The sequence below is a fragment of the Megalops cyprinoides genome, chromosome 25 (genome assembly GCF_013368585.1).
Source record: "Megalops cyprinoides isolate fMegCyp1 chromosome 25, fMegCyp1.pri, whole genome shotgun sequence".
NCBI classification, from domain to species: Eukaryota; Metazoa; Chordata; class Actinopteri; order Elopiformes; family Megalopidae; genus Megalops; species Megalops cyprinoides.
This window is the reverse complement of record NC_050607.1, coordinates 15,260,777-15,282,455: the sequence shown is the minus strand read 5'-3', so window position 1 is coordinate 15,282,455 and position 21,679 is coordinate 15,260,777. Positions and strand designations below refer to the sequence as shown.

The 21,679-nt window shown below is 47.2% G+C and overlaps 1 protein-coding gene across 4 annotated transcripts in view; it reads left to right on the top strand.

The window, feature by feature from the left end:
* The window catches only part of scube1 (signal peptide, CUB domain, EGF-like 1), an 87,424-nt gene that overhangs the window by 2,637 nt on the left and 63,108 nt on the right, over positions 1 to 21,679 (top strand). For all 4 annotated transcript variants that reach the window (XM_036520174.1, XM_036520175.1, XM_036520173.1 and 1 more), the window contains exons 2-4: positions 370 to 492; positions 9,505 to 9,630; positions 17,982 to 18,116. In XM_036520174.1, coding sequence (XP_036376067.1) covers positions 370 to 492; positions 9,505 to 9,630; positions 17,982 to 18,116 — 384 coding nt within the window. The remainder of the gene's footprint in view (positions 1 to 369; positions 493 to 9,504; positions 9,631 to 17,981; positions 18,117 to 21,679) is intronic.

Genomic DNA, 21,679 nt, shown 5'->3' with positions numbered 1-21,679 from the left:
CATAGACCGGTGGCATTGAACAGATGAGCAGTGATGTACTGAGTGTTTGTCAGACCTGATATGCTGTGTTATATATGCTTTTGATGAAGCTCATAGCCTTATTCCTTTTGTTGTAACAGCTAATGTGTCTGACTGAGCCTTTCAATGCAATGATTGTACTCAAGGAGTGCCATTGAACCCCAGCACTCTAGGCTGCCTACTATGTCTCTCTGTCTCATTCTCACTTACGGTCTAAGATCACTCCCCGCTGAAGTCGCATTTATATGTGATCTGCACATGTCTTTGCTAAACTGCCGAGGTTTTTTTTTTTTATTATTTGAAAGTGGGTTGACGGCTGTCTGCGTCTGTGTCCCTGTGGTTTTGTCACAGACGCAGACGAGTGCTCCGAGGCCACGGACGACTGTCACATCGACGCCCTCTGCCAGAACACTCCCAAGTCCTTCAAGTGCATCTGCAAGCCTGGCTACAAGGGGGACGGCAAACAGTGTGAAGGTGGGTGTGGCCAGTGTTGAAGCGAGCTCGATGAAAGGTGTGACGGTGGGCGTGGCAAATGCAGAGGGGGTGTGGCCAACGTCAGGAAGGTGGGCGTGCCATTGTGCATCATCAGATAAGCTCAAGACCATTCTCTGCAGCTCATACAGCTGTTGAGAATGAAAAGCAGCCTGCTGCCACTGCCTTTTCAGGTGGGCTGAAAGAGTGAGATTTGGGTGAAGTATGGGGGTGTTGGGAGCAGAATCTGGCAAAGCATACGTCTCTCTGTTTTTTTTCTGCTTGGAGCCTCATCTCTGTTGGGGTTAAACTGACTGACTATACTGATCGCCCATACGCCTGTTCCGGTTCAGTGTCACCGTTGTGGTTTATACAGAAGAGTCTTTAACATGAACACAGTAAATTCGCGTATAACTGGTGTGGCTGAGGTGCCCTTTTGTCTTTTCAGCAATCAGATTTTCTCTGTCCAGGTAAATTACTGTATGCATGCAAAAGCACAAGGTTCTGTGTGGGCCTACATTTCAAATGCCAGGGGCTTTATTGGAGAGTGAACAAATTTCCTCTGGTGTCTGCTGGATTGTATTCTCCCATTGCTGCTCATCCTGAGTCTTTGAGTTTGGGCTTTTTAAGTGCTCCTGTTTGTTTTGTGCTTGTGTGAATGTCAGTGAGATAACCTAGAGGGAATCCCACACTTAAGATGTTTGTTCAGGTGTGCCCCCCCCCCCCCCCCCCCCCCGCCAGAAACCCCCTCATGAGCAGGTATCTCACACCTCCACTATGAGATTTATCATATGGAGAAAGGCTTTGGGTCTCACTGTGGTGAAGATGATCAGATCTGAGGTGCCATTCAAAGATTCTGTTTAACATTTAAATGCAGTGCACCTTTCAAATGAATATCCACCAGCTATGTGTGGGCAAAGCGAATTTTTGTCAGAGATGAAAGATTTCTCCGTAAACCTGCCAACTTAAAGCCAGCCTTATTTCCTCTCAAACTACCAGCTGACTCAGGTGTGGGGCCAACACGTTCCACGGGTCAGCAGCGACAGAGATAATCGAGGTGAAAACCATGACAGTGCTCTGAGAGACGCGATCCCGCACCGCCGCTCTCCGCTGGACTGGGGCTCAGACAGACACACTCAAAGCATTTCCAGCCCAGCCCACACAGACATGCCCAGAATAACAGATCCTTTCTCTCCATTAAAAAAAGCACTGAGCATCCAGCCTTTCGAGGAACATCCTCGTCCCGGGGGGAGCGCGGGGGGGGGGCTGGCTCACAGCCTCTGTCTCACCGCCGCTGCTCCTGCTTCTTTTCCTCGTGTTCCACTCAGTCGCTCAACATATGCTCTCATCCAGCATGCTTCCACCGTTACAGTTTACACCAGTGCTCAGCTGCATATCTGCTGAAGGTGACCACACTCAAGGGCCCACAAGCAGTGTTAGCTAGCCTCCTATGCCGGAATGTCCATGTTCAGGAGTTTCACAGAGTGCTGCACTTTTTCTTATATAGTATGAATGGGTGAGTGTCTTCCCCGGTGGTCAAAGTCACGTTAGAAAGCTGATGCCTTTTTTAAACAGTAGACAGTATGGTGGAGGCTTCCCTCTGTTTAATTTGAGGCTTCAACTCCCCAAGAACGTCTCACAGCTCCAAGACCAAAGCCTTTCCCCTGGAAAACCTCCCTGAGGGCTGTCCCAGCCTCCACACGCAAACCAAGTCCCGTAGCTTACAATGCCGTCCCATAAATCTGTGTCATGGCGACCGCAGCAGAATGTGCAGACGCCGGTGTGTTCGTAGCGGGATTCTCGCCTGGTTTCCGTGGCAATGAAGACATCAGTAATGGCCGGATCTGACTGGCGGGTAACAGGCGTCTCCGTCCGACTTTCACAGTGGGTTCCACAGAGGGCTGTCGCGGCTAACAGGATCAACCCCTTTTACAACACGGGCCTCACTCTGGTGCCACCAATCGGGGAGCAGGTGTGTCATGTAGAGAGTGAACATCATATTTATCAAGTGATGGCAACTTGGGGGGAGCAGCTTATTGCATCTGAAGGCCCTTTTGCTGCATCCTTTTTCACTAATTAGGTCCCTGGCAGTAACTGATTTGTCTTTTGACGCAAATTAAGAAAAGGCATCAATAGTTCCATCACATCATTTTTCCATGATTCTCCATGAGTTTCTTCTTGAGAATCATATAAGTCTTAAGGTCCAAGGATAAGTGTGGGAGCCCATGGGTGGTATCATGCAAGTGATGAAAAATACTCTGACACTCAGTTTCCAAAACTGATGCGTTGATGTCGCTCTCGAAAAGAACTCTGAACTCTGCTCCAGTAGTCTGGACGTCACAGTGTGATGACAGAAAGGCAGAGGTGGTTTAGCTGGATCACACAGCTTGATGTTGGAGGAGCCTCCGGTAAGGGAAGAGACATGGAATTAAAAATATGTTTTCAGGCTTCTGTTTTAAATGAATAAAGTGATTTGAAATGGCAGACTGCAGTACAGTTGACTCATGATGGATGTGTAAGAGCTTCCTGCAATGAGTTTGTACTTAATAGGTCATAATAATATGTTTAATAATGCAGTGGATATATATTTAATGTCTCAGGGTACATTAATATGTAATTTTCCAATTGTGTATTTGTTCTTTCTGAGGATAAACTCTGGTGAACTTGTTTCTGCTCAGAACAGTGCGTGCTTCTGAAATTTAACAAAGCACAGTTTCAGCTCACTTTATTCATTTGTCTGTGGAAAAGCATGAACTGTTGCTTTCCATTTACCAGACGGCAGAAGTGTGAGAAGCCAAAGAGCATTGTTTATTATTTCAGATATTTTTATCTGCTCATGTTTATTCCAGTAGCACATTATTGGTTAGACTATGTCAACTGTGTATTTGTAGTCTCATATTTTGCTAAATGAAGAGTTTGTAGGCAGCTTTGTAACGTAGCACCAGCACCACCAAAAATAGGCTGCTTCTGTTGAAAGGACAGCACTGTAAATACAATAGGTATAAACGAGTATTATAAATGCAAAGTAGTTGAGATTTTGACCGTCTCATTTGAAGATGGCATGTTCACTCTCCAAAGAGTTATTCTATAAACCGTTCCAATAAAGCTGTCATAAGCTGGCTCCACTGTGTGATTCCAAATCAAATTTAAATCACCTTAGACTGGGCATCACCAAAGTATAAATCAAAGCAGCTGAATCTGAGTCCTAAGAAACATTTCATTATTGCATTACAATTTGCAAAACTTGTTTAGTCTTTTGAAACAAAGTGCAGTGCCTGTTATGTGCTCTTCTGTGCTGAGATTTCAGTCATTCTGAAATCACATTTGGGTCAGCAGACATGAAGCGTTTAGAGGTGCAAATGCTAGAGCTAGATGAGCATGGGCATGGTAGGGTTTCTGTCACCTGGTAGGATTTCTGCATCATTTGAGTGACCGCGTCTCTGTGACCTGCACAGTAGCTTAGTAGCAGCAGCAGGTCTTTCAGGTAGTAGAAGGGGCAGTGTTAAGGAGGACGAGCCCTGTCTCATCTCACAGCTGCAGGAGCCATTACTTGACCTGCTTCACTTCAGTGAGGGAGAGAGAGGTTGCAGACAATTACAAGGCCATTGTCTGCCTGGTGTCTCTGCCTCTGTCGCACTGCAGAAGGTCTTCTAATTGGCCGATCATTCAGGTCCCATGCTGAAGCTCCACCCCCCCACCTCCCCAAGGGACCAGGCCAGCCTCAGCTCCTGGTGGCTTGAAGCTGTATGTATGGGATTGGAGGATTTTGATGTTTATTTTTTATTCATCCTCACATAAGCAGACCAAGTATGAATTGATCTGTTTAGATGTACTGTATGTTTAGATGATTTTGCAGAGATCAAGTATTTCTCTAATGATTTTGTGTTGGCGCAGTGACTGATTATCCATTGCTTGTTTATGTAAAATGTCAAATGGAGGCTCGTCTCCATGTTTACAGAACATGTCCTTTTAAGGACAGAAATGTGCACAAACACACACACACATACACACATTCACACAGTTGCGTTCATTTGAGTTTGCCTTTCACAGAGAATTTTGTTCTCAGATTCTGCGGTCTTGGAGAAGAATGTAAGAATTTCTTGGTTGGTAGGGTTGGTCAGTGTGAAATTTGATTTCTCTACAAAGCTGCCCATGTTCCAGTCCTGAGGCAGTTGTGGTTGTAATAGAGCTTTACATTTTACAGGTTTAGGAATAATGTTTAGGTTCTGTTTGGTTTTTGGTCTTGCTCTGTTGTGAGTAATGTATATAAACACATTAATTATAATTTCTCTAATGTGGGGAGTGAAAGAGAACTTCGATCCATCGGTCCAGCTCCTTATGTACATACTCTGTATGGTCTGAAAAATGGACCAGTGTCTGGGCTGTCGGAAATGAGACATTATTTCTCAACAAAACCAATATATTTCCTCTCATATCCTGAGGCTGAGACTCTTGTTGCAGTATGAAAAACAACAACAGTAAGAAGGGACTCACAGCGATTTTTCATAGGGTGGGGAAAAACACAAACGTATTTTATTGCAGTCAGTGGCAGTCCCTGCTGGTGTCAGGAGAACTGTTCCCTGCTATGTATTTGTCCAACTCATTCCAATTTTCATCACACCGCTTGGCAAATTTGACCCTTGTTCACACCCCTACCTTGACCTATCCTGACCCGACTTCCTCTTTGACCCCTTAGTCACGCCCCTCTCTTGACCTGTCTTGCTAGGAGGAGGACCGACCCCCCACCTCCCCCAGTCAGTGAAGACACTGCCACCAAGTCAGGGAAAGAGAATGAGGGTCCATTAAAATGTAATGCGGAAGGTGCGTGGTTTGTGACAGAAGAAATATCTTGCAGAATTCAAATACCCATAACTGCTGATATTTACATTTATTCATTTAGCAGACGCTTTTATCCAAAGCGACTTACATAGGTTACAGTTCTTTACAATGTTATCCATTTATACAGCCGGATATTTTACTGAGGCAACTGTGGGTTAAGTACCTTGCCCAAGGGTACAGCAGCAGTGTCCCAGCGGGGATTGAACCGGCAACCTTTCGGTTACGAGTCCTGCTCCTTAACCACTATGCTACACTGCCGCCCCGTGATATCACGTGTAGAAATAGAATGGGGAACAGTGCTGTGTTGAAGTCAGTGGTTAGCATAGGTGCTTCTAAACAAGAGACTCTGCCATGTACACACGCCCCTACAGGGCTTGTGGGCTAACCCACGGGCCCACACTGAAGTCATATCCACCATGATCAGCTATCATAGACGTATGCAGCTATCATAAACATACTTTAGTTTGGTGTGACTGATACTGAGGCTGCAAAATGGAAGCCTTATTGTACTGGGTAGGGTATACAAGGTCAGAAACCTGGCCCATCTCTGTCTTATTTCAAGTACTAAGCAGGGCGGTAACTGGGGATAGTTTTTTCAAGTCCCCGTGGTAACTTATGCTGGCAATCCCATTCGTGTCAGTCAATTAAAAATGAAGACATTATCTACCAAACTCTCTACATTTCACTGCAGTGTTTGGAATCACATCCTTACTAATAAACAACATTGACTTTGCCAGTAAAGTTGACAGAAGTCATGCCAGTAGAGAAGGAGCTGTGCTTTTATTGCTTGCTTGAGGTACTCGTTGTGGTTTGACTGGCATGCCAGTGCCGCCACTTTCCAGAGCTTCACCCAAAGTTGCTAGCAGGTCCTGTCACTCAAAATCACAGCCTGAAGTCATGGAAGTTTATGCTAGTAAAGTTTGATAGCTCTGTCAGAGCAGTTTTAATTGCCGTGCATATTTGAGACGTCTCACTCTGTGTTCCCTTTTTGAATGCAGTGTCAGATAGAGGTGCATTTGGTTTGTGCCCCCTGTCCAGGTGGAGGGGGCAAGGAAACGATTGGGGAGGGTTGGTGTAGCTCTGAGGCTCACAGTGTGAGCATAGGTGCCTATTCCCCACCCCCCGTGCTCCCCCACCAGATTAAAGGCCAAAGGTGGGCGTGGCACTAAGTCAGATTGTCAATAATACCCTGTCAGGTGTCAATAATGCCCTTGGGGGAGGAAGGGCTCGGACGGGACTAAGGCTAAGCAAACCCCACCCCATGCTCCAGACACACCACAGGTACCCCCCCTGTGGCCCTCTCTCCTCCTGTTTGCTACCGCCCCTCCACACCTCAATTTGCACTAATTGTCCTTCATGGGGTGCCAATTACAGATGACTGGGTCTTTTGTGCCCGTGTCACTTTCTGTTGCCCTTTGAAAAGTTTGTCAGGGGGGCATGGCGTTTCATGAATACTGATCATCACTTCAAAGCTGTTCCAACCGCTCGTTCGTCTATCAGGGCTGCGCGCTGAAATTTTCCCGCAGATTCTTCAGTTCAGGATGTTGGGTCTGTTAGTTTGTGCTTGCCATTTGCTTGCTCACGGCCAGTTGCCCAGCAACTCCATTAGAGTTGAATCGGCAGCTTTGTTCTGTTCTTTAACCATCAACCCCAACTCCAAGGAGTCTGGACCAATGTGTGCGCGAGGCTCCGGACGTGTCTCTGACGGTAAACTGACACACTCCGAGCAGCGTCTCCGTTTGGGAACACTGGTCGAAGCAGAGCGGATGGATTTGAAATTGCCCTGGCAGCAGATCATCCGACAAGAGTGGCAAAGCCATCGCAGCGCAGCAGAATGCACCAACAGGCCAGTCTGGGCAACGAGATGTTTGACAGATCCAGCGAGTGAACGGAGTTGACAAGCACTGGAGACTGTGAATCAGTGCCGTCTGAAAGATGACTCCTTTTGGGTAACGTTGGCTGATTCCCAGGTGACTGCAGGCTGAGTGTCTGAGAGACACTTTGATGAAGGCAATTTTCCTATTTTAAACCTCTTCACAAACACCAGCGTGAAGCGCTGAGACAGACGTGGCCCACTGGCACTCACACCTCTTCTGTTGATTCTTAAATAAGACTCAAAGAGGAGGAAAGTATGCATAACAGAAAAATAAAAAAAGCCTTTCCGATGAATGTTGTAGAGCCGGGTAAACATCTTCGGAACGCTAATTATACAGGGCTTTGATTTTATTTTTGTTGGATTTCTCTCAGTTGTTTTGGATGAGCCATTGATGACTTGACATATTTGTGTACTGAGGCCATTTTGAGACTAAATCACATCATGTTCTTTTGTGTGTGAGGGTGGGGGTGGGGGTTTGAAGCAACAACCGGTCAATTAAAATGTACTGAAATATCAACCTATGTATAAGTACATTGTAAAGACATGAGGAGTCCTCAGAGGAAACTTGCTAAATTACTTTGATGTCTTGTTGAATGTTAAAAGACTGAAAGGTTGAAGGCTGAAGGTTGAAGGTTGAAGTTCATATGGAGTTTCAAATGTTGGGCAATTTTAGAAGCTATCCAGTCTGTAAGATTTGGCAAAATATGTCCCTTTTTATGTTTATTAAGGCAGTGGAATAGCAGTATTGCAGCGGTTCTACTAAAGAGTCAAATGGCAAAGCTGTAAGTGGAGAGCACAGTCCTTTACACACAGGAAGAATAAGTCAGTCAAATAAATGTGTTTACAGAGTACTGTTGCATTGTGGTCTATCAACTGGGTTCTCAACTCAGTAAGAATGATGTCACCCAGCTCGGGCAGCTACTGAAAAAGAGTGTTTCCCTCGTCTGAAGAGCTTTCATTTATACCTGTTCACTGATGACCTTCCTACTGTTCTGCATTATATCCACACAGAGGAAGAAAACTGGTATGAACAGACAGGATGTTCTCAGATTGATGGTAGCCGCCGCTGACGAAGGCTTGCGGCGGGCCAGAGCTCCAGACAGAAGGGGCTGCTGGGAAATCGGTCGGCAGGAAAGTGGGGGTGTACATTCAGCAGATACCTGCTGCCTCCGATTCTGAGGCAGAGGGACGCTCCTGGCTCCCCGGTCAGCCGTCACACACAGGCACTGTTTGTTTCAGCGTCTCCGCATGGCAACGGCTTGTGACTGGCTCCTGTGAAAATCCCTCCCGGCCTGGCACTGAGCGGGCACATCCCAAACTGAAAAATAGCTGTCTGAAAGTGCCCCTGTTGCCTGCCAGCGGGACTCCTGTCTGCCTCGAAGGCCCAGAGCACAGGGGTTCGCTGCAGGTGGGGCGGAGGATGTCGAGGTGTTTTGACTAGATGCAAGGTGTAAGGACTGGACTGGAGTTAGTTTGTTTGCCTTGAGGTTAGATCTTAGGCAGGTGATGAGAGGCTCTGTTAGCACTGGCTGCATGTGCCGCTTCTCCGGCGTTTGGCTCAAGAGGGCAGAAGCCAGTCATCTCACAAAGGGTGTAATATCTTGAAGCCCAGGGTTAGCTTCCAGGGGTGGAAATGGCACTCCCAGTACGCAGTGGTTTTAGCCATTCCAGGTCTTTTAGCAGGCTAGCGTACCACCTATAGGCAGGTCCCACTCAGTGCACTAACCTGCTAATGGTAAAAACTGGAATGGCTCTAAGCGCTATGAATTTGGAGTGTGGTTTCAATCTCTGGCATCAGCCAGAGCTTCTCACGTAAACAAGTTTGTCAGCCCTTTCAGATCGAAGGAGAAAGACGGACATACAGAGATGGAGGCGGAGTGTGACATAAAGTAGACTGTACATGCTGACAACTTCGGGGCTGAATAATATGTTAGCCTAATTGTGCTCACCATGGCTCTGTGTTAGTATACACAGCCTGCTATTTACATCTCCTGCTCCTTTCTCCTGATCACTCACCTTCCCTGATCTGCACTTTTTCACAGGGGTGTGATTCTAGTTTTGCTTCCAGCTGGGTATATTATTGGATTATTTGTCGTCCATAATTAGGTGAAGGGCAATTGCTGCGGCACTTGTAGCACCCCAACCCTCTCTCTCACCCTGCTCCCTCACCGTCTCCTCCCACCCCCTGTCTGCCACCCTCTGTCCCCGCCCCTTCACTGTCTCCAGCCACCTACCTCCTATCCGTGCCCCCTTATAGCAAACACCTCCTCACCCCCCTGTTGTGTTGGCTTGCCTTCCAGACATGGACGAATGTGACAATGACTACACAGGGGGGTGTGTCCATGAGTGCATCAACATCCCGGGAAACTACAGGTGCACCTGCTACGACGGCTTCATGCTGGCGCACGACGGCCACAACTGCCTGGGTACGTACCGCTGCATCGTCCTGGTTCTCGCCAGCCTGCCCACGTGTGGATGTCTCCTGTGTGTCAACCTCTCTGTCAGACTGTTTGTCTATCAGTCTTTCTTCCTCTTTCTTTCACGGCTTTGATTTTCCTCCATTATATCTTTCATTTGTTTCTTGTGTTCTCCCTGAAGATAGCCCGCAGACATGTGTTTAAGAACAGATACAGCCCACTACATAGATAATATAGGTAAACTCTCTGAATAACATAAAGTTTTACATAATTGCTAACAATTTATTATTAACACCATTTTGCTGATTGCCCCTATTTTCTGGAAATGCATACCTATACATTCCATATTATTTATGTGTTTGGTAAGGAAATTTCCCATGATAAAGTGACCTTGCAGAATGGCTACGTTGTTAGCAGAGGTGTTCTTTACATAGCGTCACTTAGGGAAATGCTGCAGGCTCTTCACACAGTGCACAGTCCAGCATGGATGTGCTGTAACACATCCCTGCATCTCCGCTTTTCATTTATCGCTGGCTGGCTGACACGAGCAAAATCCAAATATGTCATTTAGATACAGCGCACAATTCAAACATCTGGTTGGACATGTTTGGGTGTTATGAAGCAATATATTTAATGCCTGTTAAACTGCGCACACCACAAGTATTCTTCAGCCTGCATAAACAACAATACAAATTCCCCTCTGTATCATATGTCACCAAGTGGAGCGTTTGAGCTTGCAGAGTGCTTGGTGTGTTATTACGCAGGGAGATCGCATGGTCTCGGTGTACTTCACTGGGAGGTGAAAAGCACAGCACTGACACACACAATTCAAGATACGCCGTGATCAGACTTAAAGAAAAACGGGACAAGGCAGTCAGTAATACTCCGTTTTGCAATCGTCTCAATGCCCCGCAAGGTTTTCATTCTGGATTTTACAGGAAGCAGTTCTTTAATCATCTGTACCCATCAGTTTATCATATAAGATTGCTGTGATTCTGTGTCATCTGCAGCAGAAGAAATTGCACGCACTAGAATATGTGTAGCTGGGGAGCTGACACTCTGCTGGCCAATCATCAAACCCCAAAAAGGGGGTCTTTGAGTATAAGGGGATTTGTAGCTGACCACTGAATGACCATGGCATTTTCTTCTAAGAGCTATAGAGAAAAGTGCCTCAAGGGCTGTGGAAACCAGACCTACATGTGACCTAATGTCACAGTATCAGAGCGCCAAGAGAATGGTACAATGCTCATTGTACGCTGTCGAATAGTGGCAGGATGGTCACAGCCCGTGTCCGCAGCTGGAAGCCGCAGACCCCACGCTCAGAATGTGCAGAGCCGGGCCTTTTGCGCCAGTGGCCATGTTCCCTTAGGGGTCTCCAATAACCTGAACCTCGCTGGAGCTGGGCCTGCCATTCACATAAATATGAGACTCCATATAAACAAACACATTCTATCCCAAGTTTACAAGCAGCGAGGCTGAGTTTTCCTCGTTCCTGCCATGTACCTCCCAGATGACCCCCTCAGTAAACACGAGCAAATTGGAGCTGCTGCTTTCCTCCAGTCTATCAAGGGCAGAGATGGAAAAAAATGGATTGAAAAAGTGTCAAACAAACGTCAAATGTCTGTCCTCAGAGAAAGGGATGACAGTAGGAAGGCAACAAGAATTTAAATGTTTTCAGGGGTTATAACTTCCATTCTTTAAAAATGTCACTTAAATGTCATGGTGGCGTAATTTTACTGCTTTCCCAGAATTCAGCTGGCACACCAGTTGTTTATGTTACTAGTTGAAAATGAGGGGAAAAATTTGTCAGCGAGAAAATGAATAATGTGCCTCGGAATATTTATCCAAAAGCCGAGAGACGAAATTCTTGGAGCTTGAACTTTGCCTCGGAGCAGAGCGATGGTGGGGAGAGGTGGAAGCCGGCGGGAATCGCGCCGCTTCTCTTTGCACACGCTTAAATAACTGCAGATGTTTTGCTTCTCGCTGAAGAGGATTTGTCAGACAACGCGCATCGCGGTTATTTCTAGAAGCCGTGTGCTGCGAGCAGAAAGATTTATTGCACAATTTAGCGGTACGGATTTCGGAAACGATGGCTACGGGATCCACGCGGCGCTGACAACCGCACATGTGGAGAGACTTAAAGGTCTGACGCTCCGTGCGAGAAACGCTTTAGAAGCCCTCTTCCTCCTCCTCTGACTGTTTAAACACGTGCTCATTGCAGTGTTGTCATCAGTCGCAGTGATCAGCCCTTGATTAATCAAAACGGAGAGCGCGGTACTACAGTGATGAAAAGGATTATTTAAGTTATATTTTGCCCACAGTTAATAACAATTACCTCATTTTTTCCCCCATCGGAAACTGATTTTTATTTCCTCTGACAGTCTGAATCTTAATCCAAAGCAAACATCAGGATCCAGCTCAGTGTGTAATTGAATTTTGATTACGCTGATAAAATCAGTTTTAATTAAATGAGAGTTGACTCTGGACTCTCCAGTTCCCCATAGGTAAAGCCTGGGAGAAGACTGCAATCTCGTTTTAAGCTTTTGACATTGTTTTTACTTCTTGCTGTAAAGTACAAAGCCCAGGGTCTCTCTCTCTCTCTCTCCCTCTCTCTCTCTCATTTGCTAGATTGTTCTGTCTTTCGCTCTCTCTCAATCTGTTTTTTTTTTTTTTTGGTTGGTTATCTTGGCTGTTGATTCAGATTGGAGTCTGTCCAAGCTGCTCCCCAGAGGCACTGATCTTGCTCTCTATTTGACATCTTTATTGCGGAATGTCTCAAATAGAACAGAAAATGATGGCGTTGGGAATTGCGGCTGTGATGTGGAGGGCCATCCCCTTTGCCACCGCGCCGCTGGAAACCCCCCTGGGGGTCTCATTCACAGCCTGTAATGGCTGTCATCACACCCAGGACCCTCGTCCCGCCTCGTTACTGTAGGAGAGTGATGAGACGCACAGGCCCACCGCTGCCTAGTGCTGTCATTGACTGCATCAGGACATGGTGAAAGGTGGAGATGCAGTCGGGGTCCCTGACTGTAATCGCTCCTCCAGAATGTGTCAGATAGAAGTTAATTAACCAGCGTTCCCCATTACCACTCCATAATCAAATCCGTCTCTCTTACCAGTTCTCTCTCTGCTTTTCTTCTGGTTTCTCTACCCTGTTCTGTATCATCTCTGCACTGTCTGGAATCTACAGATGGGTGTGTAAGACAGTACTGCCAAATGACTCGTTTTTAAAATGAAACGGTCATGCTAGCTTCACACTGATTTCTGTATCTTGGCCTCACCTCTGGTTTGTGTCTTTGAGCTTCTCCTGGTACCCAGTACTCTGTGTACTCTTCCCAGTCTCTGCCGTGCCATTTAAATGCCTGGCATGTGATCTCTGTCCAGTACCGTTACATTTCATGCATGCTGCTGAAGGGGGAGGGGGGATTTCTGGGTTCTTAATTCATAAGGCAAAAATACTCACACTCTTTCCCTACCCCTCTCTTTCCTTTGCTCTGTCTCTCTCTTCCCTCTCTCGCTCTACACTGTCTCTCTCTCTCTCTCTCTCTCTCTCTCTCTCTCTCTCTCTCTGTGCTACTCTCACAGCCTCTATTTGTGGCCTCTAATAGACATCAGGAATGATAACCACGAAACCTCAGTCCACCGCCCTTTGAAAAGTCAGGAAAAAAAAAGAGGAAGAAAGAAGGGGAAAAAGCACGTCTGTCTCGACCCGTGTAGGAAGTCGTTCCTTAAACTCCCACATGCTTCGTGTCAACAACTTAGGGCCCTAATTGATTTAAGATTGCCTAATTGGATGGTGATTAAAGAGTAATCCGCTGCTGCTCCTCCTGACCCGTTTGATTTAGGTCCCTATTTATTTTCTTCTGTCTCGCAGGCAGCTGGGTGCAATATGTTGATAATTTGGTCCTTTTATGAATGTCGAACGCTGGTGGTGGTTTGTTTTCTTTTGAAGAGGTTTCTCTTCCCTCCTTCACATCGCGCAGTTATTGCTTTAGTGACCCGCGCCGTACAGTTAAAGAAGGATCAGCGTGCAAAGCCGCGCTGCAGAGCTGAACAGCAGTGGACAGGGAGATGGCAATTGATGCCGATACTGGAAGAGCATTCCAGGGTGCAATAATCTTTTTGCATGAAGGGGAATTACTTTGCACGGGATGCCACCTCAAGGCCACACGTGACCTTGTTTGACTCTGTCCCCTGCCAGTCACAGCCAATGACGTCCCTTTGTGTCATTCACTTGTCATTCAAGTACCTTTCAATTCAGTAATCTAACCTCTAACATCATCTTCATTCCTGAGAGCCACCATGAAATTGCATTAGTTTAGCAGATGCTCCAGACTGGCTTACATAGCTCACAGTTTTTACATGTTAAACATCTATACAGGTAGATATTTATTGAGGTAATTTTGGTTAACTACCTTGCCTAAGAGTACAGCAGCAGTGTGACACCTGGAAATTGGTCAGGAAGTCTTTGGGTTACAAGCTTTGCCCCTTGCAACTACACCACACTGCCGTGCAGTGGTCTTGCTCTGCTGCTATTCTGTGAACAGACACAGTGCCCACCATGGTTGTGTTTACAGCCGCAATCTGAAAACCCCTCGAACCTCGGACCCAGTATGGCTGTTTTTGTACTCTCTCTCTCTCTCTTAACTTGTCCTTTCTTTTCACTCTCGTCTCCCTCTATTTGTTATGTCATGCACATCCCCGCCGTGTCCAAATAAAAGTTTACATAAGCCCAATCAAACAAAACAAAGACGCTCCGGTTTAAACTTGCAGGATTGGACGGCTTCACTCCCATTTAAGTTCTGGCACGGACTGGTGAAGTGTGGGATGACAGTTGATGTTTTTCTCTCTAAGGCAAAGCTGACGAGGCGATGCCTCGCAGTGAGATGGACAATCTGTTTGCATTCACGCAGGACGTTAAAACAAAACACACACAAAACAAAGCTCAGTACAACACATCCAATAGAGACAGATGGCAGAGACAGAGCTGACACAGCAAGACTGAACTCTGCTTGGTTGTATACAACAGTTCCGACCGTAACAATCACTGTCGGTTATTACGGTTACAGGGACAGAGCAGAAAGATAGAGACGTAATGGGGGTGGGGGGCCGGGTGCAAAAGGATACTTGAAGGAAGGCGGAAGTGCCTTGGAGATCTCAGAATCCAATCCTGTCCTGGCAACACAACAGGGAGTGTCAGTAAGGTGTGGGCTGCGCTTTCCAGATCTGATCTTTACGAAGTTCTTTCCTTTAATGAGCTGTTTGGGGGCGAGAGTGGAATCAGGATGTTACAGGAGCAACTGAAACATGCTGTTAGTTTGCAAAAGGCTGCAGAAGACTCCAAATGAAGAGGGTTAGGGGACAAAGTGCGCGTACACACACACACACACACACACACACACACACTCACCCTTATTCATTTCACCTATGAAGATAGTGAAGTGAGACAATGTGAAGACAACAATGAAATGGCACTATACTTGGTGCTAGTGCTTGGTTCCGATGTTCAGCTTCATATAAAATATTCCCCACATTCATGTTTTCACTGAATGTGTTTGTGCTGTAGTCTGTGCTGTGCAATTTAACTATAACGATCAGTGCAGGCAGTGCCCCTGTTTGTCTGAATATTCTGCAGTATATTTGTTGTGTGACAGGCAGGAGTACATCATCTAATTCTACTGGCTGTCTAGATGGTGACTTTAACAATGAGTGGTATAAAATGAGTCATAGATAAACCTTCACATAATTTGTTCAAGACTCGACCAGCCACAACCCAGCAATCCAAAATGACATATATACTTGTTATTTCGGATTTACAGTTGAAGTATGTTTTGTTTGATCTCGTTTTAGTCTTTGCTAAATTTTGCTTTCCTAAATTGGTAATAATTGCTAAAATAACTCATGGTCATGATTAATAACAAAGATGGAGTGTATGGTACCATATAATGGAATAAGACCATTCCTGGCATCCAGAGGCTTTAATGCATGAGATCTGCAGATTTCTTGCTTTCCAGAGTCAAACTTTCCAGTGTGATAGACAGTTTCTACCAACGTTGATTAGAGCCGAGATTTCCCAAAGCCTCCAAAGATGAGCCCATAAGAACAGAGCGTGCATAGAGCAAAAGCCTCGCAAACTCCTTTTAAAGTCATAGCTGATGCAGACAGACAGGGTCAGAGTAAGAGAGCACAGCTCACCCACCTTCTGAGGGTATGGCCTCACTGCTCACAGTCAGAGTGAGAGAGCCTCGCTCGCCCCGTGTCTGGGACAATGGCCTCACTGCTCACAGTCAGAGTGAGAATTCCTCGCTCGCCCCGTGTCTGGAGGTGTGGCCACACTGGCTGCCTTCTCCGGCATTGGCACCAGCACGACCCACATATCACGCGTCTCCCGGGTCTCCCGGCAGGATGCCTCTGTGTGGCTGATAGGGAGCCCTCTGTTTCACAGAGGAGACATGCAGCGGCCCTCCAGAGGCACATAGACCGGCCTGCTGCCCTCCGCTCTCAGCAGAGAAGAAATGAAAACTTTCCCGCCTTGCACTTCACAAGTCGCCCTGTCTAAAACCACCAAGTGTCAGGTAGAAGACAGGGCCCGAATAAAAGGGCACTGTGACCCGTCTGGAGGAGGGCTGAGCGTGACTTTTTTACAGCAGACGCAACCAGCACCAAGGGCCGGGCTGCCAGTTAATGAGTCCATTCATGGAGAGGTCTCTGAATGAAGTCGGGCCTCGCGTGAAAGCACTGGAACTCCTCGAGACGTCTTGTTTTACAGCGGTATCCCCGGTGACAACAGCCGTAAAGGATTTTACAGCCGCGTATAAAAAGAATTCTAAATACCCCTAAAAGCTCGTAAACCCGCCTGAGTCCGGGCTCCAGAACCTTTCGCCAGGGAGAGCTACTACAGCGCGCAGCTACGGGCCCCTTCGTGCTGTACTTTTACAAAGCGTCCGATTGCTTTTAATTACAGCAACCGCCTGTCGCAGCCCGTCCCCTCATGTTACTTGCGTTGTTTCGAAAGCAAATCTTCGAAAGGGAATCTCAAGCCATTCACACTAGTGTGTCATTAGTGATCATTCCCCCTGCTGACACAAGGAGCAGAACAGCCATTGAAGTTGAAGTAAACCCCGGGCGGTTTTTCATTTAAGCATCCAAGGAGGGACACATTCAGCACTTATGGACTCTTAAAGATGAAGCATGACAACAGACCCGTGATGATCTGTATGCAGTTTTTCATAAAAATGCACAGGATTGGTGCTCCTCACAGAGCTGGGTAATAGGGATAGAATAGGCGCTTGTAAAACAGCTTTATGAGTGGGTTAAGGTTTATGTGAAAGACAATATGAGCATGAGACCGGATAGCTGGTGGGTTAAAGCGAAAGCTTTTTAACCTCAGTCTCTCTTGCGCTCGACTGTCCCAAGAGGCTGTGCATCATTCACGAGCTGAACGAATGTATCCTTGGTTTCGTAACACCTGGACCGGAACCGGGCTTTGAAGCCGGGTCCGGATACCTGACCATACCGAGGCATTCCGGAGCGTTCAGCCCCCGCCTGACCTCACTTAGCGGGTCAGCGTGGCCGCTCCACGTCACTTCAGAGCTGAAACACGGGAGCACAGCTCAATGCCCACAGACTAAACAAACACACGGTGGCTTTCCCTTCGGCCCTGTCCTGCGATGGCACGCACGCTCCAGGAAACGCTGCAAATTCAAAACCTCCGTCCCATGAGTCCCGAGCGAAAAGTTGTGGAAGTGAAAATTTACTGTGGAACATCAGGGACATCCCAGCTACCCCTGGGTGTGGCAAGCGTGATGTAGTCGTATGGCACCAAGCGGTTTTGTCACTCTTTAACTGGAGCTGTACTGTGTGCAGTGTGGGTTAAAAAATAGCACACAATGTGGTTTAAATGGTCAGTATATCTTTATGATATATCACAGCCATTTTGTGAGAATGTTACTGTCTTAGAAAAGATGCTCTCTCTGGTGAGAGGTGATAGCATAAATGATTTCCTCTCCATGCTAGAATGGAAAAACACTTCTACGATGATCCATTTTCTCAGGTTCAATCCTTTCCTGTGTGCTGGGGTGTGAAACCTCCCTCAGAGGAAGGACAGAGGCTTCTCCCCTTTTCTCCTCCTGCATGTTGTACTGGAGTACAGCGACTCAATCTGGTGCTGCTCCTTAATAGTTTTAATAGTCCACCAAAGGAAGAGGGGGGGGACTGTTTCTACTGATGCACAAATGCAAATGCCTGCAGATAAATGAGTAGAACCAGGCCTGCCGAGACGAAGCATTCTGTTGTTCAGGAAGTCTCCCTGCCTGACCGCCACTATTCCCCCTCTCCCTGCCTGTTTTGCGCCGCAGATGTGGACGAGTGCCTGGACAACAACGGCGGCTGCCAGCAGGTGTGCGTCAACACCATGGGCAGCTACGAGTGCCTGTGCACCGAGGGCTTCTTCCTGAGCGACAACCAGCACACCTGCATCCACCGCTCCGACGGTGAGTCCCCAGCATGCCTCACTGTGTGGGGGGCGTGGCCCCTGCTAGGATTCAGCGCTACATGCAGGGTTTCACACTTCATTGGGTTTCGTTTGGCTGTTATGGGGTATGTATGTTTGTGTGTGTGTGTGTTGAGTGTGTGGGTTACGTTTATCTGCTGTGACGTATGTATATGTGTGTGTGTGTGTGTGTGTGTTGCATATGTGGGTTCCACCAGCTTCCAGTACTTTTCCCAGTGTGCTCTGTTCTCAGTGTTTCAGGGCTTTACACCTCTGTTCCTCAAGGTTCCTGTGTTCTTCAACAGTTCTGCCTTTTCTTTATGAAGGTGTGATTTAAGATGAGATCCGTGCCTTCGTTCCTCTCTTATAACTAGCTATCTTAGTATAAGCTACTGTCCAGTTGGAGCAATTGAGAGTAATTGAATTGCTCACATTTGATATTGTGCAGGAACCCTCCCTTACAGTGCACAGGTTTGCTGTATATGTTCTGAACAGTATGTGATGTGTTTTTAAGCTCAGTGGCTGTCTTAGGCCTGCGCCACCATGTGCCTCTGTGTAGTTGAAGCCAATGTACCAGTGCAGTCTCTGAAATTTCACATTTTTTTCGCTAAGCTGAACTGCGAAACCGCGGCGGGTGGAACAGGGGGTTAAAAATGCGGGCAGCCGCGGGCTGACATCATCACCCTGTACCCTTTGTGCGAGCGGAGAGTGGGCGGAACTCCTGACATTTGACAAATATGTGTCGGGTCCGTGCGACCCTCTTCCACGGCGGGCCGACGGCGGCCTTCGCGCGCGGCGTATCTGTAACCTCTCTCCCACTCCAGTGTCCCGGGCTCATTCCGCCTGTCACAGCTAATTTATGGCCTCAATTAGACACAGTGTGGGCCCCCGTTACCGAAGGTGACGGGGGAAGGCAGGAGGCAGCGCTCTCGAGTCCCCCAAGAAACAAAGTGAATTCCACAAGAACATCTGACCGCTCCTCCTCCGTCAACGACTGCACGCAAGTGGAGTGAATATGAGGGAATGATATGCATTTCCATGGTGGCACTTTGTGGTCATGCGGTGAGGGGGACGAGAACCGGGCGACAGGACGGGCGTATGGGTGGCCCTCTCGCCCTGGGACGAGGTCCCCTCTTGCAACAGAGAGAGGGAAGAAGCCAGGGTGTCAAACCAAGCGCTATGTGGAGTTTGAAGTTTTAAGGAGCGCATCTGAAGGTTTAATCTGAAGGCTGGAGCCTCACAGGAATAGAAACAAGTATTTTTTCTTTGTAGAGAAACCAGAGGACTGAAGATGAATTTCTTTTTTTTCCGTCCAGTGCATTTTTAACATCAAAAGCATCCCTTAGTAAATAGCTGTCTGATATTTTCAGAGTAAACAGACCCTGAACCTGCGTCGGCGAATGGTAATCGGCCAGTTTACCCCTGGACCGGCCTCCAGCCCGTCCGTCACCTTGGCGATGAATAACGGCCTGGTCGTGGAGCCCGAGGAGGCCCCTGGTGTTTGTTCTCCTGCTGTGGGATGACAATCGTGGTTCTCAGCGCCTCTCCCAAACCTGGGGGAACACACATCGTACCAGTCATTTACACTACTTCGGGACCTGTTTGCTGTTTCTATTGCAAAAGATCTATGTGAGGATATTTGGTTCTGAGCCAAATGATGTCGTAGCTGTATGCACATAGCAGCTGGTAGAGTGGTAATTTGTAAGCAGTGTCATTTTCCCATGAATGTAGTCTTGTATAACAAACAGCAATGTAAGTGCAATCCTCCTCTCCACCTCTCTCAGACTAGGAGGTTTTTATGTAACACATCCTTCCTTATAGTGACTAAGTTACTCTGAACTGAAGGTGAAGGTTTTTCTGGTTCTCATTAATTTATACTGCTACAAACCATGTGTTAATTAGCAAGGTAACCTATGGGACTGCCCCTGGTGTTCTTAATGATGCAATTTTAACAGCCACTTTCATTTTTTCCTCCATTTCGTAAATGAGATCCATAAAGCGTTCTGTTTGATTTACTAAAATTAAGATCACACCTCATGTTTGCTTACACACACACACACGCACACACACACACACACACACACACACACACACCAGGAGGATGTTTGGATTTTTCCTTTTAGGATAATGTCCTCATGACTTTGGCCAGTCTTGCACAGATCTGTTTGCAGTGTACAGACCCCAGATTTATGTTTTGTTGTTTTGTTTGTCATATGTTTTCATCTAATCCAGGTCAAGTATTTTGCTCTCGTGCAAAATTTTGCTCTCTTTGCAGCAGCGTTACCACACCTGGGAATGGAACATACAACCACCCGGTTGCCAGACCCTTATCTACCACACTGAAGCACTGCCCTTTATTTAACTGTAAAATCCAGCTTATTTAGTGATAAGATGGAAATGGTCTCATTACCCTGAAGGAACCCTGCACGGATTTCACTCAGCAGTTCAGTTCAGTTCACTCATGAGAAAGCCCTGTTCCTGTGTGTATTCATATTGCTGTTAATATGTGGGGGGACAGGTTCACTGAGGGGTCACCGACCTCGCTGAATGTGGCCCCACCCAGCTTTTGGAATCAGGGAGGAGCTCTGGTTGCCGGTGGGCGGGAGCACAGAGTGGCAAGCTCTCGTTCACCAGCAGGCAGGTAAAACCCCAGGCGCCTGCTTTTATGACAAAGGAATAGCATTCAATCCCGCATACCCCCGCCCCTCCCAAATGCATTCCAGATGTGAACATATAAATGCTCTTCTAATGTGAGCACTTTGTTATATTATATATTCACACAAAGCTGATGGGAATATTCCCTAAAGTATTTAGAGGTGACCTGCTCAGGGTTGACGTTCACAGTAAAGCAGGTGCCTATAACTGATGCTTTACTCTTCAGAACATGTGACCACAAAGCATTTCAACTGGTGTTAATCAAAAACGTTTCTCTTGAACCTGCTAAGAGCATATGCCTTCCGTTCTCTGATATCACGTCGCTACTGAGGTCTGCATGGGCCGTAAGTTGAGGGAAGCGGGCGGAGATTGTTCCATGTTTCCAGTCTGACACTCAGTGTGTATGAATCTGTGGCACTCCAAACTGACAGATGGTGAACACTCTGACACTAGCACTGGGTTCTGCGTGTAATGCTCAGCCAAGCCACACCCTCAGAGAGCCAGGCTGGTGGATCGTGGGTGTCACCGCTCGTACCCATCCTCCTCCCAGCATAGGGCAGAGAGCCCTTCACAGGGTCAGGAGAAGCACAGTCAGCAAACCAGCATCTCTCAATCCCTGCTGTATGCCTCTGCAACAGACAGCCTTCAAATACACACAGTCCCTCCTCAGACACAGAAATCTCACGCATGTATGAAAACGCATTGCTGAAAGCAGCGGGGGAAAGCCCCTCATCGGAAGTTCAGCCTGTGACAGCAGGTGAAGAGCAAAGTCTGAGACATTCACTGAAGCTGCAGTCAGATATTTGGACAGAGCAGAGGGCTTCTGACACCAGGGCTGCGGGTTTAAGTCCCGCGTGGGACAAAGCCTGAAGCATTTCACCCCAGTCGCTGGACAAGAATGTATGCGGC